General features: G+C 37.2%; 1 protein-coding gene across 1 annotated transcript in view; it reads right to left on the minus strand.

The window, feature by feature from the left end:
* LOC112051250 (syndecan) overlaps positions 1–26,207 on the minus strand; it is a 350,329-nt gene extending 324,122 nt beyond the window's left edge. Inside the window, exon 1 of the mRNA XM_052882857.1 lies at positions 25,985–26,207. Coding sequence (XP_052738817.1) covers positions 25,985–26,050 — 66 coding nt within the window. The 5' untranslated portion in view covers positions 26,051–26,207. The remainder of the gene's footprint in view (positions 1–25,984) is intronic.
* Positions 26,208–26,565: the final 358 nt, after the last annotated feature.

Genomic DNA, 26,565 nt, shown 5'->3' on the forward strand with positions numbered 1-26,565 from the left:
TCTGTAAATTATTTAGTACTAGCGGACGCCTCGCGGTTTCACTCGCGTAGTTCCAGTTCTCGTGGGAATACGGGGCAGAAATATCCTATTACTCGCTGATATTGTGGCTTTCTATATGAGAAAGAAAATTTTTTAGCAAAGCAAACAAACAAACACGGCTAAAACTCACGTTATTAATAACACTATTCAGTCAGCCAATTAATATGAATAACACTCTTTTTTTTTATTCTTTACAAGTTAGCCCTTGACTACAATCTCACCTGATGGTAAGTGATGATGCAGTCTAAGATGGAAGCGGGCTAACTTGTTAGGAGGAGGATGAAAATCCACACCCCTTTCGGTTTCTACACGGCATCATACCGGAACGCTAAATCGCTTGGCGGTCATCTTTACCGGTAGGGTGGTAACTAGCCACGGTCGAAGCCTCCCACCAGCCAGACCTGGACAAATTAAGAAAATCTCAATCTGCCCAGCCGGGGATCGAACCCAGGACCTCCGTCTTGTAAATCCACCGCGCATACCACTGCGCCACGGAGGCCGTCAGAATCACGATAGTTTTAATTTTAAAAAACAAACTTATTTTTGCATTATAGATATGTATAGATTTTGGCCTTTTCAAAATCGCGAGCTCTCATAAACCTTCGCATAACCTGTATTACTGAATGTTCCTTATTAACCCAAAAAAATCAGTAAAAATGTCAACTATTGTTATAACTATTATCAATATTTTTCAGGATTTTATCTCCTTATTTTATGGCCATAGTAAAATTTATTGTTCAGATAAAATGCTCGAATTCAGGTCAATTCTCGTTGGACGTCGACGCAATTCATTTGTATTTTTGAACACGAAGGTCGTCTTTAATAACTGACCTGGAAAAGGGTTTTTTTATTTGTATCGCGAGAGAAAATAAAGATCCCTCTACAGGAAAGAGAGCGATTTTGTACACATCTATGTACACAGCACCGGCGTGCATTTCATAGATTTAAACAAACACTGCATACCCAAGGGAATCGTCACGCACGTATATTAGAGAAGAAATTTTACATTTACTAGGTACAATTTGTAAGTAAAGTGCATGCCCTAGTCAAAAACCTTGTGCACACCACTGTTTTACAGAGCCATAAAATAACATAGCGATATCGCAATGCGCATGCGCGTGTTATGCCTGCACGTGGGTACGCTTATACTTCAGAGGTATCATATTTCGTACTTATTCCAAATTTGATTATTCAATAGTTATATGTACGAATGTAGCTTAAAGTAAGATGAAAATTTGAAAATTGTGAGTAAGACAAATCTAAGATTCCTAATTATTGTTGTATTATAAATATACCAGTGGACGCCCGCAACTTCGTCCGCGTGGAATTTAGTGTTTCACAAATCCTTCGGGAACGATAGATTTTTCCGGGATAAAAAGTAGCCTATGTACCTATTAATCCATGCTATAATATATCTTAATATCAAATTTCAGCTAATTCGGCTTAGTAGTCGAGGCGTGAAAGAGTAACAAACATTCATATCATCAAAATCAGCAGGTTTCGCAAATTTCGGAAAATCATGGACTTTTTCGGAATAACACGTAGCCTATGTATTAATCCAGAGTAAAATTTATTTCCATTCCAAATTTCAGACAAATTGCTTCATCAGTAGCGGCGTTAAAGAGTAACAAACATCCAAACATCCATACAAACTTTCGCGTTTATAATATTAGTTAAGTTATAAATATATCTAAACTAAATATTACTATGCAATACTCTGCCTATTTATTGCGCTTTCAACCAAAGATTTTATACTATTAGATATGTCATTAGCGCGCCGAAAGTGAGGCGAACAAAGGTGCCTAATTGTCTTAATTTAATTCAGTAAACAACGGAAAGTTATGTAAGCAAATATAACTTAAATATTGTCTACAATGTCTAGTTTTGTGTTCAGGAAGTGTTAAAACTATATATGTATATAAATATATAGTGTAAGTAAACACAAAATTGTGCATATGTGCGCTCAATGCCATAGCTAAATTCGGATCACTATTTGTGGTGATTTTGTAGGCTCGTAACATATCTAACAGTTCTAATATCATTGTCTAACAGTATAATAAAATCGTTACTTTCAACCGCTGAATCAATTTCTATAGTGATACATAAGACTTTGGAAAAGAAGGTACCTACGACATTTTCTTGCAAAATAAACAATGAGAAGTGGATTAGGGGATAAAAATTTTGGACACCTACAGAATGACGGCCTCCGTGGCGCAGTAGTATGCGCGGTGGATTTACAAGACGGAGGTCTTGGTTCGATCCCCGGCTGGGCCGATTGAGATTTTCTTTTGGTCCAGGTCTGGCTGGTGGGAGGCTTTGGCCGTGGCTAGTTACCACCCTACCGGCAGAGAAGTATCGCCAAGCGATTTAGCGTTCCAGTACGATGCCGTGTAGAAACCGAAAGGAGTGTGGATTTTCATCCTTCTCCTAACAAGTTAGCCCGCTTCCATCTTAAATTGCATCATCACTTGCCATCAGGTGAGATTGTATTCAAGGGCTACTAGTAGGGTTTTACTAGTAACGAATAAAAAAAAAAAGAAAATAAAGAATGTCTCAGGTATTTTGAAATGAAATCTTATCTGATCTGGTATTAGTTGATACAACGGCTGTATAATGTAACAGTATTTCAAAAGATTCGAATTTAGAACCATTTGAATGGAGTTCCGATTTCGCCCTCGCCTTTGTCGCCATTTTATTTCAATATGCGACTCCTGATTAGATCATAGGGCCTTGAAATAAGTACATAAGTAATATATAAGCGAAACTGTTGTTTTCATACTTAGTTACGTGTCTATTGTTTGACATGCATATTTATTAATCACCTTGTATTGCACATGGAGAATGAAGTGGAATTCTAACATAAACATTTGTTTTATATTATGCTTTATTTATTTTTAATCGTTGAAAATAATTACTTATTTTAATGGAAATGGTTGCCTGATATTGTCACGAATCGATAAAATTGCCTTTTAAATCATCATCCCTGTTTTTACGTGACAACGTCTTGTAATTCGATGAAGACGAATGCAAACTCGAAAAAAAATTGTGTCGCTCCCTCGCTCTAGGGTTGCCAATTTTTTTTACAAGAAATAAAGTATATTCTGGTATATGAAGATTATTAAACAGTATTTTAGAAAAACTAACAGTATTCTATTTATTTACTTCTTATGACGTTGTCACGTTCAACTATCGTCAGTAAACCGACTTTACAGAGTACAGACAACCGATTTTTTTTAGGTCATCATTATCAACTGGTGAGCACGAGTCTTCTCTAAGAATGGGGGTTAGTCTAATAGTCCATCACGCTGGCCCAATGCGAATGGACAAACTTCACACACGAAGATAATAAGGAATATTTTCTGATATGCAGGTTTCCCTGCACGTTTTCACGTGTTTTCACTTTTATCACGTGTCTCATACGAAGAAGGATGTTTTTCTTCTCCGTATGAGACACGTGATGTTTAACATCTTAACATACACATAACTGTCAAAGGTGCATGCCCTGGACCGGAACCTACGCCCTCCGAATTGAAGGCAGAAGTTGTATCCACTAATTATGTCACAACCTAATTAAAATATTTGACGCAGTGGTAAATGTTATTTGGCTGACGCTCTTCCGCGCGTCATAAAATACTACCCAGACAGATATTATCTATGACCAGACTATTAAAATATGCAGCGTAATAGTAGGTGAGTAGGTACTCTACTACAACTACAAGGGTTACCTATATCGTCTTTTCTGATAACTAATCAATGATTAATAAATGAGATAAAGTTTGTTTGTATTTTAGGGGGTAATTTCTGAATTTTGAAAATTATTGTACCACTACAGAGCCACGTTATTTGTGAGTGTCATAGGCTTTATTTTATCCCCGTATTCTCATGGGAACGGAAACTACGCGCACGAAACCGCTGGGCATCGGTTAATACTGAGATACTAATGTATCGTTTAAGATAAACTGGCTGACGTTCGTTAAAATTTCGCTGATACGCTGCCGCATATCTCGATAATATCTTTGTAATCATGATTATTATTATTTACTTCCCTAATACTGTTAAACAATTAGGTTACATCTAATATGACTATTAAACAACATTTACGCTAGCTGTACTTTTAACATGAGGTACATTATAGATAAATGTAATGAATTGCAACATTGAACTTAATCACGCACTTCTGTGATATCTGATAACGATAAACATAACAACAATGAATAATAATGATTATTATGAATGAATTTTACATAATATAACACGCGGTTTTTGATTTGGATGAGCGTAAAGTATATACCAGCTAATTCTCTCTAGAACCTGCCTAAAGACCTTGGCGACAGCACTGCAATAAGTTCTATATTAGAACGAGAACTCAAAGCTTCTCTAGGACACCTATGAAGTACCTACTTGGCTGAGCAGGGAAAACAACACTAGCAGCAAAGGTGAGTAATTGAGTATTGACATATTCAAAGTTCTCCATAAACCCCTGTCGCAAGTCCGTGGGATCGGCTTGGTGTTTGGTCTCTGTCGGTATACCAAATACGGTGAATCTATGGAATGCTAAGGTATTCATCTCTCTGCATTAATGAAGGCAAAAGCTATTATCATCATCCGACTTGGTACTTGGGTCCAGGAGAAACTCCTAGAGGATCGTTCGACACTCCCTTTAACTAGTCTTCAGACTTCTTTGACTTCTGCGTTCCCCCAAGTCCTCCGGCTAACACTGCTAAAGAAAAGCTTTCTGTAAGCATTAATCCATCAGAAAAAAATATATAATGACTTACATTTACAAATCATTGAATGTTAACCTGAATTGATGTTAAAAAAGTTCAGGTCGTTTATGACGGTAACAGTAATAAATGGACCGCGCGTCTCAACAATCAATAAATTAACAATCTCCCTCCCCCAAAATAGCACTGCAGTTAGTAGGATATCCGATTTTGTCACAGCAATTTTGGGAGTACCTACCTACCTAGGAGTATCAGTGATTGAGTAGACAGCATAACCATACTAGTTTCTTCTATACTAATAGCTGAAATTGCAGCCAAAAAACTGGGAATCCTGAATAAGGTCAAGCGGTACTTCACACCCCAACAACTACTCACCCTCTACCAAGCTCAAGTCAGAACTTGTATGAAGTACTGCAGTCACCTTTGGGATGGTTCTGCAAAATATCAGCTTGATGCATTAGACTCGATAGATCGCCGCGCCAGAAGGATAATTGGTAATGAACCGTTGACACAGGCGAAATTGCAGACCTTGCAACATCGTCGCAATGTAGCTTGTCTGTCGGTTTTTTACCGGATATACTTTGGCGAGTGTGCTCAGGAACTTCACCATCTAGTTCCTCCTTCCCCTTTCTACCACAGAACAGCAAGATGTCGCAAACGGTGGCATCCATATATTGTGGATGTCCAGGCAACTCGTACGAAAAGATTTGCATCTACATTTCTAATTCGTACAGCAAAAATTTGGAATGCCCTTCCGGCGTTTGTGTTTCCTGATAAATACAATTTGGACACCTTCAAAGCTAGAGTGAATAGGCATCTTCTAGGTAAGCGCGCTTCAACTTAGACCGCATTAATGCTTACCATCAGGCTTAATTGTAGTCAAGCGCTGGCCTATATTGCATAAAAAAAAAAAAAAAAAAAAAAAAAACATGCCCACGTGGAATGGTGGCAAAAATACTGACTGCATTTCCGCGCTGGACAGCCAGGCTGATCCTTAGCGCAAAAAATGAACCAGCCCTTCTGTCACCAGTCGAGGCAACCACCCGCGGTGAAATGATTCGGTAAAATTTTTTGGCACTGCAACTCTTTAGCCCAAGGGTCTCCACGGCAAAAGATACAAATATGTAACTCTCTGTCAGAAAGCCACTTACCGGTTTCAGCTTATTCTGCTGCGGCTCCCGAGTGCCTAGTGGAAGTTTTCAATGTTTTCATACTGTGACAGCCAAATCGCTTCAGTAGTATCGGCGTTAAACAAACAAACATCCATACAAACTTTCGGGTTTATAATATTAGTAGGATAGGATAGTACGATTAAAAAAAAACCTTATAAGGAGTAGACGGCGTCCACTTTACACGAAGTTATTTCTAAATATACTTTGTTATTCGCACTAGGTACCAACTCGCCAGTATATAAATACGATCTTCTACGAAGCGAACCGAACGGAGGCAAATAACGCAGACGACGAAGGGACCTGCTTCAAATGGGCACGTATTAAAATAGAAATATTCGTTACGAATGCATGTCTCGTGACGTGGAAAGGTAATTGGAACGGTTTTAGACAGTCTTTCGGACTGTGAAACAAGAAAATCTACCGATTTAGCTGAATAGATACTTGTACATGAAAATCTACTGCACCGATTTAGCTGTGGAATGGATATTGTAAAACTTGTAGATGAAAATCTACTGAAACGATTTGGCTGTGGAATGGAGATATTAGTAGATGAAAATCTACTAAACCGATTTGGCTGTGGAATGGAGATACTTGTAGATTAAATAAATCTACTGAACCGATTTGGCTGTAGAATGGAGATACTTGTAGATTAAATCTACTGAACCGATTTAGCTGTGGAATGGATATTGTAATACTTATAGATGAAAATCTACTGAACCGATTTGGCTGTGGAATGGAGATACTAGAAGACGAAAATCTATTAAACCGATTTGGCTGTGGAATGGAAATACTTGTAGTCTTTGATGAAAATCTACTGAACTGGTTTAAATGAAAATTGATATATGAATGGATTCCCTGGGTGATAAAATTAATTAAGATGGGTCTTGGCTTAACACATTGGCAACTTTTATAATTACTGCTTTCTATCAGGCAGAATTGTAGTCAAGTGCGACTCTACCTTTTATTTAAAAAAAAACCCGAAAAATACATGACTCATGCGGGATTTTCGAAAAACAGAATTCATGCGCATGCGTTTCTATTATTCTTTGTATTAAATAACTGTGTCTGTAAAAATTTATCATTTATTATCTATACTCTATACTAATATATAAAGCTGAAGAGTTTGTTAGTTTTTTTATGTGATTGAACGAGCTAATCTCAGGAACTACTGGTCTGATTTGAAAATTTTTTTCAGTGTTAGATAGCCTATTTATCGAGGGAGGCTATAGGCTATATATTATAACCGTATTACTACGGGAATGAAAACCACGCGGGTGAAACCGCGCGGCGTCAGCTAGTCGTCTATAAAATAAAAATTTGGAAGCCTCAATTGTTCTACACTTAAGAAACCGGACTCAAGACCTAAAACAGTCTATTTCGTTAGATTATTATTGACGTAACCACACCTAAGAAATTAAATATCACGTGTCTCAAAACGGTGAGGAAAACATCGTGAGGAAACCTGCATACCAGAGAATTTTCTTAATTATCTGCGTGTGTGAAGTCTGCCAATCCGCATTGGGCCAGCGTGGTGAACTATTAGCCTAACCCTTCTCATTCCGAGACTGAGACTCGAGCTCGAGAAAAATATGGGTTGATAATGAAGATGATGAAACTAGCTGTTAAATTACAAGCGAAATAAAAGGACTACAATTTATAATTCTTCTCTAAAAAACAAAATTAATCGGTTTTAGCGACGAAATGTGTAACGAAATCCCACGTCGGCACAATTTATGAGTTCAATTACACGTCTCCAGTACAATTTACGTTGAAATCAAGAAGTCCTTGTAAATAAAACGCTCGTTCTGGCAACAGAAGACGGATGCGTCTAGTTAAGCGTTGTACTTGGTGGACAACTTTGCAAGCTCGTTTCCATTGCTTCATCGGTTTTGATAGTGAAAGTTTCCATTGCCATGCTAAAGCATGCTTTAACGCTGTACGATACGACGATATCACTATTATGGACCCCCAAAAGTGCATCCGTATTCAGATATCGTCTCTTACGTCACACCACTGCAAATGGGTCACAAGAATTAATCTGTGTACAACTTAATCGGTACAAGTAGAATTTGCTTCTTGCAATAAGGCCGCCTTTGCAGGCCAATTTTTAATTTTAATTATTTTTAATATTTCATGTAATATTTTATATGTTTGTATTTTATGTGCAATAAAGTACCTATTTCTTCTGAATGGATGTGGCTGAAATTTGGAACTGAGATAGATTACACTGGATTAACATTTATCCCAGAAAAATCCATGGTTCCTGCGGTATTAGTGAAAAACTCAATTTTACGCGGACTCCACTTCAAAGTCGAGAGTCCTCCAGTTATATTTAAAGTATTACCTGACGCATACGACTTCGCCCGCCCTGAGACCTCCTTAATCCGGCCCTCTCGTAACATCCGTTCTTAGCAGACATCCACTAGCTATAAACTACATCCCTGGCAAATTTCAACTTTGTACGTCGAGCTTTTCGAGCTTTGTAAGAGCTTTTCGATATTTCATGATGTTTGAACTTTTGCCTATATTTAGATGATTACCGTATCTCTAAGCCCACAAACTCATGACTGTCTGACGTCTTTGGTGTACGGTAATACGTAATAATAAAACGCGATCAACTAGTAGGCACGAGTATATGAGTTGAAGCAATTTGCATCAGCACAACAAATTGGGTGCACGGCTCGCACTGTTGTCAAACGTTGCTATAGCTTGATAAATTGATGGAACTATGCATCGAATGTCTACATTGTGAACCCCGTTGCAAAAGATATAATGTGTCTGAGTAAGTACATTTTTAAATCTGTGTGTGTTTGTATCTGTGTATCTTTAATTTTGTATGTGGCATCGTAGCTTCCTAAGTGACGGACTCATTCGGTTTTTTTGCCAATAGAACGCTGATTTTTGGGATTTGCTATTATCTACGAAAACATGACTAATACAAGCAATGGCCTAGATATATATAACATATAGAAGACAAATATCTTTAAAGAAGAAGAAAAATTTCATTGCACTCAAACATACAAAAATAAATAAAAAGAATTATGAATTACTCGTAGCATGCCAAGGCGGCTTTATGCTATAAGGAATCTCTATCAGATTCCTTATAGCATAAATATCAGATTCCTTATCTATACTAATATTATAAAGAGGTAAAGTTTGTAAGTTTGTAAGTTTGTCACACTTTTTAAATGGGGTAATCTTCGGAACTACTGGTCCGATTTTAAAAATTCTTTCACCAGTAGAATGCTACATTATCGGGGAGTGCTATAGGCTATATTTTATATTGGTATCATATATATTAGCCGAGTTATCACAGTTTTTGTCATACAGGTCGGACTGAAAATCTTCTTAAACAGACTTATTCACATGCGCTGCCTTAACTATTGTGTAAAATTGAAATTAATGTATGGAGACTTTATGTATCTTTAAAAGTTCTACAAAAAAGTCCGCGACACCATATATCTATCTTCTATATATTAGCAGATATAGTACCTTTTGTGTTTTAAAAATCATTAATTTTATATACTTAGGTTTACGTCATTATTTATACAACTAAACTTTAATCCTTATTAAAATAAATTATTCAATAATCACAAGGATATTATGGAGATAAGATTTGCGCTTTACAGTATGTTAATTACTTAAATAGTTTCGGAGATAATACAAAATTTCTAAAAGACGCAGAAATTCCGCTATATGACGCCCGGCGCTTTCATTTAAGTAGTTCCCGTTCCCGTGTGAATATGGGGAACAAACATAGCCTATGACACTCGCAAATAACGTAGCTTTCTATTGGTAAAACAATTTTCCAAATCGGTCCAGTAGATCCAGAGATTACTTACCTCCTACAACTACACGAACTTTACCTCCTTATATTATTAGCATAGAAGTCTCTATTTATCGTGGTCATACCACCACTCTCGAAGGACTGGACCGATTTTGCTAAGGGTAGGAGTAAGATAGAGAAGGTACAGGGTAGGGTAGGGTACGGGTAGGGAAGCGTAGGGGTAGTGTAGGGGTAGGGTAGGTTTAGGGCCGGGTTTAGGGTAGTGGTAGGGTAGGGGTAGAGGTAGGGTAGTGGTAGGCTAGAGGTACGGGTAGGATAGGGAAGTGGTAGGGTAGGGGTAGGATAGGCGTGAGATAGGGGTACGGGTGGGATAGGGGTAGGAAAGGGATAGAGTACGGGGAGGGTAGGGGTAGGATGGGGGTAGGGTAGGAGTAGGTTTGGGGTAGGGTAGGGTAGGGTGGGGGTAGGGGTAGGGTAGGGTAGGGGTAGTAGTAAAGTTGACATCGAAATTTACGCGGACGAAGTCGCGGGCGTCCGCTAGTACTAATATAAATAGGAAAGATTTGATTGCTTTTTTGCATTGAATAGGCTCTGAAACTACTGAACCGATTTGAACTGAAATTCTTACAATGTTGGGAAGCTACACCTCGAGTGTTATAGGCTATATTTTATACCCTTATTCCTACGGGACCGGATATCACGCGGGTGAAACCGCGCGGCGTCTGCTAGTAGCATATAAAGACTAGAGGACTTTAACTTATTTTTCACACGGAAACTAAAACATCGTTAGAAACCTTACAATTTTATCAGATCTAGGTGATTTTGTTGCATGGATACGTTGATTTATAAGCAAAATAAATAAATTATTTACCATTTAGACCGAAAATGATGAGAAAGTACCATAAGAACACAAGAGCTGTGTGGACACGTTGTCAATGACTCCATTCTCTTGACCCATATAGCGAGCATTAATTTGGAAGCGCTTTCAGACCTAAATACAACAAGGCTGAGGTTACTCGTGAATTATTTATTTACGTTTGTGTATCGCTGAAAATGGTATTCTTTCTGGATAAAAGTAAAATTAGAGGTTAAACTAATTATGTTATTTTGAGGACCACAGCAAACAACCAAGTCTCGGATCCGTAAGTTCGAAAACATTCGTCGTCGAGACAGAAGACGAAAGACGAAAGTAATTTATCTTTTGTTAATTGCTTACCAACTAATACGTTACCAATTTGTAATAGAAGTTTTCAGTCAACTAATCCCTGTGGGAAGGTTGAACGTACAGACAGCTGTTTTGCAGATGTCATACTCTGGTTACTGTTATGATTTATTGTTTAATTTTGGACTTCTTTAAGCTCCTTATTATCTATCCAGTGTATTCGTCAAAAAAAATACTCGTATTTTTTGAACAAAAGACTTTAAAAGTAATTTAGTATGAATAAAATTATAATTAAGATGAGATTCTTTAAAAGTTTTGTGATAAAAATGTTTTAACAGAAGGACATGAAAATGGTAGGTACTTAAAACACATAAATTCGAAACTTCACCCCAGAGCATCATGGTTAGGTAAAACTCAACGCTGCTTACTAAGTAACTACTACAATTTTCGGTACATAAGTACATTTTGACAGGCATCGTTCTGGATCGCAAGTTTCTCTATTTTGCCGGGTATTTTTTTTTACTTTTCTTGCAAAAACTGTAGCTTAGGTATTATTTAGTGTAAGACTTTTTCTGGTTAAATGGTAACTTCGTTCTTCAGATAGGTACCTACGTATTGAAGTTTTTAAACAAAAAAGTGGAGAGGAGGTTCCAAGTTCGGCTATTAGAATATTTTTTTCATGTAGGTATGCTCACGAATATTTATTTAACAGATTTTCTTTTGTTTTTATTACATTTATTTTAAATTATTCAGCACAAACAATTACTAGACAATATATTAAAGTTAACATAATTTAGTAAGTAAGTCACAATTCAGCTTTTGCAATTCACAATCAACAAAGATGTCGTCAAATACTTGAGAAATAAACTAAAAAATTACACAATAAAGATTCGTTTTATTAACAAAGTATGATCGGATTAACCATAAAATAGGCCTCTTTTGAAAGGCCATAAAAAGGCGTCCATCAAGAATGTAATAATGCCTCACATAAATCCGCATGCTTGGGGAATTCTCAGCTATAACTCACTGCGTTTAGATCTTTAAACCGACTTTAAAAAGGGAAGTTTTTATGACAATGTATCTATTGAAGTACTATTATAATGAGGTAAAGTTAATGAGTTTTGAGTTTGTAAGGCTGTAGGGGGTAATCGCTGTATTTGCTAAACCTATTTAGAAAATTATTGTGTCAATAGAAAACCACATCGGCTATATTTTTTCCCCGTTTTCCCACGGGAACCGGAGCGACACAAGTCAAACCGCGGAGCTTTTACTTTTATTTGCTCAAAACTAAAGATGCGATTTATACTTTTTAACTGACTTCCAAAAAGGAGGAGGTTCTACGTACGAGCTGTAAGAATTTTTTTTTTTTACGTATGTCCGTCATTTATGGACCGATTTTTTTTTTTCACAAAATAGATTAATCTATCATGCAAACTTTCTAACTTATTTTGATCAACATCAAATTACCGTTTGCATTATCATATGGTAAGCGATATACCTAGTCATTGGAGTATAATATTTTGTTTATTTTAGTTAACCGAGGAAACGTCTGTTTAAATTGAGTGGAAGCTGCTCATTTTTGGTGAAAAAAAAAAAAAAAAGTTTTTAAGTTTGTTAAGTTTTATCTCTGTACTTATCTACTAACCCGATTTTGAAAATTATTTCACCAAGAGAAAGCCATGTTTGTGAGTTACATAACTTATAGGCTATATTTTATCACCGTATTCCTATGGGAACGGGAACTACGCGGGTGAAACCACGAGGAGTTGGCTACTTCTATATAATATAAAATGTATATACAGTTATTGTAAGTTAATGTATATAATGTATATTATTAATGAATAATGTATTAACAAACATTGATTCCATTATATGAGTATATTTGTATAGCATTCAGTACCTAATAAAGATCATAGGTTAGGTTAGTTACTGAGTTTGGTCATCCATTTATTCATATGTGAACATTGTTGTATATAATAATTAATAACGACCAATGACCATGTATGTGATTGTGAAGCCGGTTCCATTATATCAATTAGGTACCTCTTAAGGTTTCGTTTCTCTACTCATTATTATTTTATATTTGAATCAAATGCTAATAAATTAATAAAATCTAAATTATACAAACCGTTTAAATAATTTAAGTAGGCTTACTTTACTAAGACTTTTGAAACGTAAAATTTGTCTGTTTGTATGGAGGGCAAAGATTTTATACAATTAAATATGTCACTAAACTGTCGAACAAAGGTAGCTAATTGTTTTAACTTCATTTAGTCGCATAGTCATCATTATCAACCCATATTCGGCTCACTGCTGAGCTTTAGTCTACTCACAGAATGAGAGGGGTTAGGCCAATAGTCCACCACGCTGGCCCAATGCGGATTGGCAGACTTCACATACGCAGAGAATTAAGAAAATTATCTGGTATGCAGGTTTCCTCACGATGTTTTTTCTTCACCGTTTGAGACACGTGATATTTAATTTCTTAAAATGCACACAACTGAAAAATTGGAGGTGCATGCCCGGACCGGATTCGAACCCACACCATCCAGAATCAGAGGCAGAGGTCATATCCACTGGGCTATCACGGCAATGTAAAAATTATTGAAAATTATTGAAACAAGTAATAGGTACATAAACATTGTCTACAATGTCGAGTTGTGAGTTCAGGAAGTGTAAAAAAAAGCCGTCCACATCTTTTGTTGTGTAATTCTTTAAGGGTTACTTGGGATAGGCGGGGAGAGTGACTTGAGTGGAAAAGGGGAGTGTTAGATATCTGTCAAAGGCGCCTTTAACCCTACACACATCGTTCACAAGTGCGTGACTTCACTCAAGGTTATTCTCTGCCATTCTAGGGTCTTATTTTGGTTACAGTTTGATTTGTTAATTAAGTTGTCCTGACAAATGTTGTGTATCATAACCTTTGTTCGACATTAGTTTTCTTATTTTTGTAATCACTTCTGAGTCTGCTAAAAATATAAAATGTAAGTAAACACAAAACTGTGCATGTGTACGCTCAGAGGTGTAGCTTAATTCTGATTTTTGCTTTGATTTTGTAGACACGTAACATATCTATGTGTTTATAAATCTATGCGTTAACATTTATTTAAATCTTCGTCTACATCTCAAGGCGACTGGAATCTTTGCAATGCTTTTACCGGCCAGTTCGCCGCTTGCCGTCCTTGAGAATTTGTAATTCAGAAACGACCTCAAGACCCGCCGAATGTTTATTCTGTTCCTACCCTCCGGCTGAAGTCGCTAGGGCACACCGCTTTTCAAAGAAGTGGAAATCTGAAATTTACCTTGCTTATTTACTCTAATTTTCTTATTACTTGCTGTCTTCAAAAATAAGGTACTGTTCAAGACGAGTTCGACGGCCTCCGTGGCGCAGTGGTATGCGCGGTGGATTTACAAAACGGTCCTGGGTTCGATCCCCGGCTGGGCAGATTGAGATTTTCTTAATCGGTCCAGGTCTGGCTGGTGGGAGGCTTCAGCCGTAGTTACCACCCTACCGGCAAAGACGTACCGCCAAGCGATTTAGCGTTCCGATACGATGCCGTGTAGAAACCGAAAGGGGTGTGGATTTTCATCCTCCTCCTAACAAGTTAGTCCGCTTCCATCTTAGACTGCATCATCACTTTCCATCAGGTGAGATTGGAGTCAAGGGCTAACTTGTAAAGAATAAAAAACAAGAAAAAAAAAAGACCCGTTTGTATGTATGTATGTCCGCAATTTTCTTTTAAAATAACATTCGTTTATAAGTTCAATCTGATTTTCATTGTGTTTATTCGTAAAATAATTAATAATTATATTAATAATATATATAATAATAATTTATTCGTAAAATAGAGATAAATAAAAAAGAATAAACCCTGGCTGAGTTTGTGTGGGGTTTGTCTCGGACGTTTGTTAATCCTGTAACCGTAACTTTAATTGTAAGTTTACAACGAATTATTATCACCATTATTTAATAATAATATTACTAGACGTTTCGAAAATACTAGTAAACCAAGCCTAATTGAAATAAATGAATTGTGATTTGATTTACCTACGGTTCGTTTCGCATAGCATGGTGCGGGTGACAGTTCATTTCGCTCTTGAAAGTTGGCCGCGTTTTGCTATAATAATACATATTATGGATTTCCATAATACGTACAAGCATGCCTTATGATGTCATAAGGCACCTGTCACCGTACCCATGCTATTTGAAAAACACTATAATTAAGATTTCGAACGCCGTCCACAGAGCAAAACTAAAAAGAAACACCCAAGAATCATGACATATTAAGATTTTAAAAATTATAATATGTTATAATTTTGTGATTTTTTTATATTAATAACTAGCGGACGCCCGCGACTTCGTCTGCGTGAAACCCTACTACTACGCCTACCCCTACCCTACCCCTACCCTACCCTTACCCTACTACCCCTATGGTACGGACCATGCGACGGCGACGGAAGCTTAAAAAATGGAGTAACTTCTCCCATTTTCTCAACATTTCCCTTCACTGTTGTGCTTCTATTGACGGTAGCGTAATGAAAAGTATACTGTAACCTGCCCAGAAGTATGAAAAATAATAATGCCAAGTTTTGTTAAAATCCGTCAAGTAGTTTTTGTTTCTATAAAGAACATACAGACAGTCAGACAGATAAAAATTTAACTGATTGCATTTTTGGCATCAGTATCGACCACTTATCACCCCCTGATAGTTATTTTGGAAATATATTTCATTTAGAATTGACATCTCTACAGATTTATTATAAGTATAGATTGTGTGTGTGTGTGCGTGTGGATTTATTTATAGGTAGCAAGAGTTATACATTGTTTACGACAGGTCCCACCTCAATTAAGGTGATTGAGACAAGTGGGTAGGTGTAGTTCTATGCCTAACAAATGTTTGTTTTCCATCAACGCGTGCAAATATTTGCAAACTACCCACGCCTTCGCAATGTTTTCAACTTCGTCCAATTAGCACTCCAGGTATCATACCTTATCATTTTAATTAGGTAACTAGCTAACTTGATTACATTAATTATGATATAATTATTGTGTTATTATATTTTTCTCAAACATGCTTGGAAACTTGAGCATTATTTTGACAACCTTTTTCGAGATAAATCGAACTGGCTGTACTGGTCGAGCAGCCGGTAAAATCCATATAATCGTGTTTAGCGGCCAAATAAATTACTGTGTAAAATCATATTTGTCGTGTAATTTAAAAATGGAACGATCTTCTGCTCCGCAACATGGCGACCAAAGAGGTAACTTATCAAAGGTTTAATTTTAAATTTCGAACTGGCTTGCACACAGAAAGCTGTTTACTGACAAAAATACTTTGGCGCGTAAAAAACTATTGTTATTAGTTTTTCGTCAACTTCGTCATTGGTTTTAAAATAGTATTACGCGTAAAATTAACGAAAACATCTTATCCCGACCATCGACTTCCTATCAAAACTTTGAAATTGGATCACGCCAAATAGACTACAAGCCCTTGAACAAAAGTTACATGTCCAACAAATAATAAATGACCAACATGAATAACGCTTAGAAGGCTGTTACTATATCAGAAAATAACTCTGAGCACTATGTCGTCAAATTCCATTCACTTGCGTAGGTACTCACCACTGTACCGCTTAGAAATTTCATTTCACAGATAATTTTTGTTCAAGGGCTTGTAGTCGGCGTGATTCAGAATTTTGTCGGGATAAGATGCTTTCGTTAATTTTATTTTAAAATCAATAACGAAGTTGACGAACAACTAATTACAATAGTTTTTTCGGCGCCAAAGTATTTTGCCAATACATAAAAATTTTATTTTTTCAACTCCTGATGCAAAAAGAGGAGTGATTAAAATGGATGAGAGCGTTTTTGCCGTTTAGAAAAATACATTTTTTTTTTTCATAATTGATATCGATGTATGATGTTGAAGGTGCAAGAAACGTTTTGTTTCTCCAGATGAGCCCAAAAGAAGAGATTGTAAGAACATTTCAAAAAATAAGAAGTCATAGACTTTGCCAGATCTACGAGTACGTTCATCACGTTTTTAAAACGCGGCAAGTATAAGCAATTGCTTTAATTACTCTTTATTTCGCGGTATTCGTATATCCTACTTTTCTATCCTACTAATATTATAAACGCGAAAGTTTGTATGTTTGGATGTTTGTTACTCTTTAACGCCGCTACTACTGAAGCTATTTGGCTAAAATTTGGAACGGAAATGGATTTTACTCTGGATTAACACATAGGCTACTTTTTATCCCGAAAAAATCCATGGTTTCCCGAGATTTGCGAAAACTAATGATTTTAATGATATGAATGTTTGTTACTCTTTCACGCCTAGACTACTTAACCGAATTAGCTGAAATTTAGTATTGATATATATTATAGCACGGATTAACACATAGGCTACTTTGTATCCCGGAAAAATCCATGATTCCCGAGGGATTTGTGAAAAACTAAATTCCACGCGGACGAAGTCGCGGGCGTCCGCTAGTTAACATAGTCCATCAATGGAAGAGAAACCTAGTTTTGCCGGTTTAAAGAGATTGTTTACACCGGGTCGTTCTGGTCGGGGCATAAACAAAACCGCGGCAACAATGGCGCGGGTCGGCCGGCCTATTTCACACGTTGCCCCTGAATACCGGACGCGCTGTGGTATGTAGCGGGCACATTTTACCCCGGGATGCTTACTGATTAACCGCTTTCAAAAAAGGTATTGATTTTCATTCGATCTTTACATAAATAATGTCTACTTAAGTAAAATAAATATACATAAACAATACACATTGCCCCAAAGTAAGCACCCATGCTCATCACACTACTATGTTTCAGTGTTGGCAATCGAACCCACGGCCGTGGAATCAGAAAGCAGGGTCACTACCCACTGAGCCACGCGGCCATCAAATAATAATACATTATACTTCACATACGACGTATGTGTTAATCAGTGGTGGATTTGCCAGTGGACTAAGTAGGCTGGAGCCTAGGGCGGCAGATTTTAAAGGGCGGCAAATATGACCCAAAAAACTTTCTTTTCTACAGAAATAAAGAAAATGTAACGATAATTTTAATATTTTAGTCCTGTCTTACTAAAATATTGAAACTTGCAATTTTATTGACACAATTTAATTGTGTTGATTGCAAACTAGGATACCTAACGAATTTCAGAGTTCAGTAGGGGCTGCAAAAATTTAATATCCTACTGGCGGCAAATTTGTAAATCCGCCACTGGTGTGAATGTCTGCGATTTTCTTAAAACTACAGATAAAATTTGGTTTTGGATTCCGTGAGAGATTTCGCTATAAAAGTACTTTACAGATTGATGAACACCTATCGTCCGGTTGACAGAAAAAAAGGTAGCCTAATACAGTATGTGTTGTTGTATATCGAAGCGTTTGCGATCGTAGAAAGAGAATCGACGTGCCACTTGGCTACAGGGGTTGTTTTTAATAAGTATTCATTTAGAACTTGAATTGAGAAACAATTAATTAATATTTTAGGCAGTTACATACCACACATCTTCCAACGCCGGATCCGCTGCAGGCCGCGCGCTTGCTTTTATTTCTATTGAAGTTGCATTCTTTTTGTTCTGAGTTGGTTCCGACAAATTTTGTTATTGCTAAGAAGACGGTTTGTTGGAATTGCCACTCATTCAATTAATTCTTTAAAGCAGCATCTTATACTACGAATTGCTACCAGTTTCTGGGTTTCCCGGTTTTTGTGCCTCTCAGACACTTGACTAGTTTTTAATGAAACCCGTAGGTCTGTTTTAAATGGGTTAAGCACAACTTAAATCTAGTTACTCGTAGTTCGTTCTAATTTCGCGTTGTAGTTAACCAAAAAAAAGGTTTTTGCTTTTTAATTGTTGTAATTTTTTTGCTACTTAGTATTTATAATTTTAATATTTATTATCCGATCGAAAACTTGATCACGTGACCTGTCGATAGTCTCGTTCTCATACCTTACCTTACCTTACCTTACCTTATCAGCCGATAGACGTCCACTGCTGGACATAGGCGTTCTCATACATTTTTTTTTAATTTTCGAAGCGTTAGCGTATGTAGAATGAGAATCGACGTGCCATATAGCTATAGGCCCTTTAGCTGGCCGCTACATAATGAGCTGATAATGATGACTTGTATTATAATTATCAAGTATTTTCATCAAGTATCTTAGTACCCATAAAATAACCCACGCTTACTTTGGAGCGATGATATTGTCATAATAAATTTAAAGTATTTTAAATACCATATATTCGTAGTATTTTTAATTTGTTTAATTAGGGTTAAATAATATGATTCTTTTAACGTGACCTCATCTTCCTCATGTTTCGCTAACGCTTCTCAACCATTAGATCAAAGTAACAATAAGGGATTTAGTGCACTATGCAGCCACATCTAGACTAGTCGTTATCCGGGTTCGGATAAGCTACGGTATGCCTGCGACCAGATTTGGACCACGACCACTACGGTCGCAAAGCGGCAAACTGTCGGCTTTTTTTTTCAGAATGTGTAAGAGCAGTAGGTTCCATAATCGCACCTCAGCGGCGTCACCGGGATATTTGGGTGAGCGAAGCATCGAAGATGGGCGGAACAACTCTCTAAGGGACTCTCCTCTGAGACTCGGACCTCGGCTTAGAGGGCCGTTCAGGAAGGGTGTTTTGGCCTGAGTGTATCAGCCTGGGCCCACAAGATCGTTACCCACGTCTGGGCGACTTCAAATATCTGGGACCTCGTCTTCGCCGACGAAAACGCTATGTAGCTTGTGTTTGTGAAGCTTTGTCGACATAACGAATATGTCATCGTCAAGATCGTAAAGGACGTTTTTTGGGCGTCTACAATCAGTGTTGGAATCAGGGGAGTCAACTTTTATTCTGCCCACACAATACTGGCTGGTCGAACCGCATTTGCTGTCACATTACTAGTGCCAGAACGCTCATGGCAAACTATACGCTGCTTGGTCGCAACGATCAGTCGTTTCGGATCGACGGCGGTCAATTGGCTGGTGCGGCCAAGCGCGCGATGATCATAATATGGTTTCTTAAGTTAACCTAGTCATGGCGGCCACTGATCGTGGTCGCATAGTGTGTGAGGGCCCTAATGAGACACGAAGGCGGCGGCTATCAAAACGTACCCAATTAACACGCTTAATCTTAATGTTTCTGTACAAGAAAACGGGCCTCGAGGTCAAGACAACATACAGATAATATTGTTACAACAAATAATATTTTCATATAGGTACATATCAAACTAGCGGACACCCGTGACTTTGTCTGCGAGAAAATCGATGTAAATCTTCATTTATAGTGCAAATTGTTTTAGAAAATGAATATCCTTAAAATATTTTAATAGACTACTTTTTAGTAGATCAATAAAGAGGAATATGCCGCTATTGCATTGTTTAGTTGTTGGAAGCGTAAGCTTTTAGCGTTTTCTATTCTGTGTTTAGTTATGTACGAGTAAGTATCTCGAGAGGATATTCAATGAATGCTTCCAGATACCTTGACTTTCTCTGACACTTCCAACTATTATTATCCGCATCATATCGATATATTATGTTGATATTCCAACAGATGTAACAAAATCGTGACAAATTTTATGCATTCCTGATTAATCGCTCTATTCTATGGTGAAAACTGCATGAAAAGTTAAGTAGTTTTTGAGTCTATCACGAAATAAGACAGTCAGACGCGGCTGAGGACATTTTTTCATACAGTTATGTTTAATTTTGTAATACCTATAAGGTATCATGTGTTTTTGTACAAGAAAACAGGTCTTGAGGTCAACACTCAAGGCACAACAGTGATAATACTGTCACAATAAACAATATACATTTCTTTTGAAATATTTTCTTAATAGACTACGAGCCTGAGAAATTCAAGCCTTTGGCATTTTATAATAGACTAGCCGACGACCCGCGTGGTTCCCGTTCCCGTAGGAATACAGGCATAAAATATAGCATATAACACTCGGGGATAGTGTAGCTTCCCAACAGTGAAAGAATTTTTCTAATCACTTTAGTAGTTTTCTGAAACTTATAAAGAAGAAAGAATTGATTGTTTATTTGATTGTTTGTTTCTGTTGAGAAGTTCCATTCACTCGCGTACTCACCTGTACCGCTCAGAAATGATGGCATAGTGCTCAGAGTTTTTTTCTGATATAGTAACAGCGAGCGTTATTCGCGTTAGTTAATTTCATAGGTAATTTTTGTTCAAGAGCTTGTAGTCTATTAATCAATAGAGATTTCATTTGAGTAGTTTACTCGACTAAAAACTAAAACTCGACTTAATGTGGAATGTTTATCGACAAACATTTTTAAAATGATAAAAATTTGTTTTTTTTTTTATTATTGAGAAAGAATACAATAGCTAACTTATCCTAATAACTATACAAACGTGCCCACATGGAATGGTGGCAAGAATACTGGCTGCATTTCCGCGCTGGACAGCCAGGCTGATCCTTTGCGCAAATAATGAACCAGCTCTTCTGTCACCAGTCGAGGCAACTAGACGCGGTGAAATGATTCGTTAATTTTTTTCTACACTGGGTCTCCACGGCAAAAGGTACAAATATGTAACTCTCTGTCAGAGAGGCATACTTAAGGCACTTACCTTCTTACTACGTCACTTCAGCTTTTTCGGCTGCGGCTCCCGGTCTTAATTCTGTATCCCTGATATGACACGGCGCTAATGTGTCAACGCATGTAGCGTCCCACATTTATGTTATTTCCTCAAAAGTTATTTCATACCTAGCTAGCCCGCCAACACTCAAAAGAATCCTATCCTACTAATATTATAAACGCGAAAGTTTGTATGGATGTTTGCATGTATGTTTGGATGTTTGTTACTCTTTAACGCCGCTACTACTGAAGCGATTTGGCTGAAATTTGGAATGGAAATAGATTTTACTCTGGATAGACATATAGGCTACTTTTTATCCCGAAAAATCCATGGTTTCCCGAGATTTGCGAAAACTGATGATTTTGATGATATGAATGTTTGTTACTCTTTCACGCCTCGACTACAGAACCGAATTAGCTGAAATTTGGTATTAAGATATATTATAGCCAGCCTGGATTAACACATAGGCTAATTTTATCCCGGAAAAATCCATGGTTCCCGAGGGATTTGTGAAAAACTAAATTCCACGCGGACGAAGTCGCGGGCGTCCGCTAGTCTTGACAATATTGTTGAGATATTGATAACTGAGATAGAGCTATGTAATAACAGACACGAATAAATGAATCAACGAGTGTTACACCATGACCCTACCAGCAGTTTGGTGATTCATTCGGCATTCGGCAATAAACTCCGCGACGGCCGCGCGCCCTACTACATAAATAGTACCTACGCGACTCGCGCACAGCTGTGCTTCTCGACAGACGGGTGCTCTGTTCGCTCAGCTTTCTCCTAAATGTGGGCGATACGCGTTATTACCACGTATCTACCACAAGAATCGAACTACAATACTACATAACTATTAAAAATATCTTATGTGGTTATTACCAAGTATATTCAACAAGAATCGATCTACGATAATAACTATTAATTAGATAAAATCACAGAATACATAATCTTCTACAAGAATCAAACTAGGTACTATTATTAACAACATCCTAAACGGTAATCATTATGTAACTTATTACAAGAATTAAACTATAATAATTAACAACATCCTACGCGATTATTATTAAGTGACTTCTACAAGAATCAAATTACAATAATAATTTAAAAACATCCTACGCGGTTATTATCAAGTAACTTCTACAAAAACGAAACTACAATAATAATTAAAAACATCCTACGTGGTTATTATAGGTAACTTCTATAATAATTAAACTACAATAAATAATTAAGAACATCCTACACGGCAATTATCAAGTAGGTAACTTTTACAAGAATCAAACTACAATGACTTTTAATATTTTACGAAGTTATTATCCAGAATTTTCTACAAACAAGGATCAGAGTACAATATGTTATTGTCAAGTAATTCTAAAAATAATAAAAATTAATCAGACTACACTTTTGTGGTTATTATTAAGAATCTTCTACCACAATCTGATTTTAATGTGATTAAGTATGATAGATTCTACAAGAATCAGACTACATTATGCGATTAAATTATGCGATTATTAATAAGTACAGGAATTAAACTTAAGTAAATAAGTATAGGAATTAAACTTAAGTAAATAAGTACAGGAATTAAACTTAAGTAAGCTATTCAATTTGAAAACACAAATAGTTACTTACCGTCAACTTTTTATTGCTCTAACAGTACAGTGAAAGCCTTTTAATAATACCGAAAATAGATTATAGAACGAGAAGTTATCGTTCTCAAAAAGGAAACAATTAGCACTTTTAAAGCCAAGCAAGCCGAAATTGATGGAAATGGGATGTTCGAACTGTGGAAATCGCTACAGCTTCATTAAATATTTAAAAACCATTGGTCGTGCAAGACAGATGTCTACCATCATGTGAAGAAAACTTAGTTTCTTTGGACCCAGAGGAACCTAGCTCTGCACCAAACAAATTCTTGGTGGCTTGGCAATGTTTTGTTTTTAGGTTCAAATGGAATAAAAGTTTGTGGAGAATGTATAAAGAATTTTACATAGATTGAGGTAGTGACAGTGGCCGATTTACCCTAAGGTCCAATAGGCCTGGGCCTAAAGCTGCTATTCGTGACACAAGGCAATAATATAAATTCTTTAAAAAGACATTGCATTTATTGCTAATGCAATGCAATTTGCATTCATGATATATGCTGAGAGGGGCGTCTGGTACTTTGGGCCTAGGGCGGCCAAGACTACAAAGTCACAACTGGGTAGAAAATTAATACCTAAAGTAGATATTATGGCTGATAGGTATATCCTGCAAAAGATATGGGCATTAGCTTGTAGCAAACCAAAGTAGGTACGTAGTTTTGTCGATGAATGAGCTCATGGCGTGGTGTCACTTTCAGTGTGAAGTCGAGTATTCAGTTTTATACACTTCCAAGAATGACTTATCATCATATTTACACAAAATCTTTACAAAATAGGTTCATAGTTTGTCAAAATTGATGATTAGGTACCTACGCTTGCGGTATGTTATGTCGACGAACGAGCATATGGTGTCAATTTCAGACAATTTGTATTAGGTATGAAATGACTAGCGATTTATACCCTGTTTTTTTATTTGTTGGTAGGTGCACATCGAGTATGGGTATACTAGTATATTAGTATACCTTCCTCACTCAATCCTACCTATCCTCTTAGTAAAAACTGCATAAAAATTCGTTCAGTGGCCTTCCAAGTATATCGCGAAGAGAGAGACGTGTTGGAGGACTTTATCTTATAATAAAACTAGCGGACGCCCGCGACTTCGTCCGCGTTAGTTTTTTTACAAATCCCGCGAAACCATGGATTTTTTCGGTATAAAAAGTAGCCTATTTGGTAATCCAGAGTAAAATCTATTTCCATTCCAAATTTCAGTTAAATCGCTTCAGTAGTAGCGGCGTTAAAGAGTAACAAACATCCAAACAAACATACATCCAAACATCCATACAAACTTTCGTGTTTATAATATTATAACATGGATTGTAAGCATAGTAAAGCCTGCTAAGCAACACAGAACTGTATCTTAATAGTTGGGTGGTCAGTTCGCTCAGTTTAGAGCTTTCTCCCAGGCGTGGGCGATGTAAGCCAGTATGTAGAAACCATGTTACTGACAGTAACTGCTTGATGTGCTAAGAAGACAATGTCTGGAATCCACTTTACACAAAAACTTTTTGTAAAGTCAGTGGCGTGCATTTTGTAGACGCAATGCACTGCCTAACCTAATGACTTACGAAACTGTTATTGGAGAAGGAATTTTCCATTGTACAATTTGTAGATAGGCAAGTAGGTTTAAAGTGAAGACCTTACTTAAAACTCTAAGTGACTACCATACTAATTAAGAAACTCTCTTGTAAAGATAGTAAACCTCTTGAGGTTTGTTGATTTTTATACACTAAACCGTATAAAATCGTTGACTATGCTCTATGCGTTTTTGGGAGACTTCGGGTTCTCTTACAGGGGCTACCGTTGAATCAGCCGTATTAATGATACGGGCCCCCCGGACTACAGATGTAAGGTATTTTTGAATAATCAAAACATTTATTATTTATTCACATTATTACAATATTGTGGTGATATAATGTAAAGTTGCAAACTTTAAATTAACACGCTAGCTAGGTAAACGCACGTCTAGTTTGAAAACAGCTCATAACGAACCCAGCATTTTTTGTTATCACCATAATGCACTTTGTATCATTTTACTGTCTATTTCGCTCCTTTTGACATGGTATGCTAATTGTTCTGAACTGTTTAGCCGTTTATGATTATAAAATCCAGTACCATGCCACTTTTAGATATCAAACGCGAAAGTTTGTAAAAATGTTTCTCACCAGTCCAATAATTCAGTTACTTTTGCACACAATAATTACTGAATTATTTAGATAAAACGGTAATAACTGATATAGGTGTTTAGCTTATAGATAGGAAGGAAAAGTTGTTTTTAATATTTTGTGAGAACCAGCGAACGGTTCATTCTGAATGTGTTTACTTAATCGATAATTGAGACCTCTGTGTAGACTCTCCGGGTAATATAGACATTGCACGGCTCGCCGACTTCGTCAGTAACATGGAATCCACGTTCTCATTCATGACCTTAGCTATAAAAGATACGAGATATACTTACGCATGTGTGTGTAGTTTCGTATTTACACACGATACGCCAACGATAGAAAAAAAGTAACATCACTAATCGATGGGAAGGGACCACGATAACGAATGTTTACCTGGCGATTACTCGTTCAAGGCAACGATAATAATGGACACAGCGATGCGCCCAATGCAGCTCCATAATGGCATTTAGAATCACGGCCATAAGGTTTATAGATTAGCGGAGAAATGATCGTGTTAGCTCGTAAAACTGTTGACATTGAAAGTTACGCAAGATCCCAGCACGCGTGTTCCTTTTAACCACGGGATAGAATAGAGACAATACCGGTCCGGCGCTCGTCTAAGTATTGCCTACTCACAAAAAGCCGGAATGCCGCGTTTAAAGACGGTCCCCCTTACCTCTGTCGCTCGTACATATCCTGCGAGGGCCACACAAGACAGCCATAAGTATATGCTCAACTGCATCACAACAACTTCAAGGACAGCCCCGTTGCACTAAACACCGCACTATATCACAGCACAAAACAATAGTGTGTATGTTATTGCACTAGCACTGTACACACGGGCGGAACGTTGTAGGAAGCGACATGCGCCGTCGATTTGAGTTTGTAGTAAACTGAGTGGCGCTTGGCGCTCGCTTCACTACGTCGGCCGCAATTCGACTCGCGGCTCACTTCATTGATGTGGCTCTGCTTTCGGTCGTCGCCCGATGGTCGATGAAGCTCTATTTCGCGTCACGCGACGCACTCCGATTTATTACATTTACTCTCACCGGAATAATGTAGTTGGGTTCATATAGAATACACGGCCATTCATAGCTCGAAGCGTCATTTTCGAAGGACCAAAAATCATTGTGATCCTTCGGAAATTATTTGTTAAATAAATGACAATACATAACTTATAGTCTTGATGATGTCCTCCATAACTTTGGCTTCATCGTCTGGAGTCTACTCGGGCATGACTGGCAAAACCGAACTTCG

The sequence above is a fragment of the Bicyclus anynana genome, chromosome 1, assembly GCF_947172395.1.
Source record: "Bicyclus anynana chromosome 1, ilBicAnyn1.1, whole genome shotgun sequence".
NCBI lineage: Eukaryota > Metazoa > Arthropoda > Insecta > Lepidoptera > Nymphalidae > Bicyclus > Bicyclus anynana.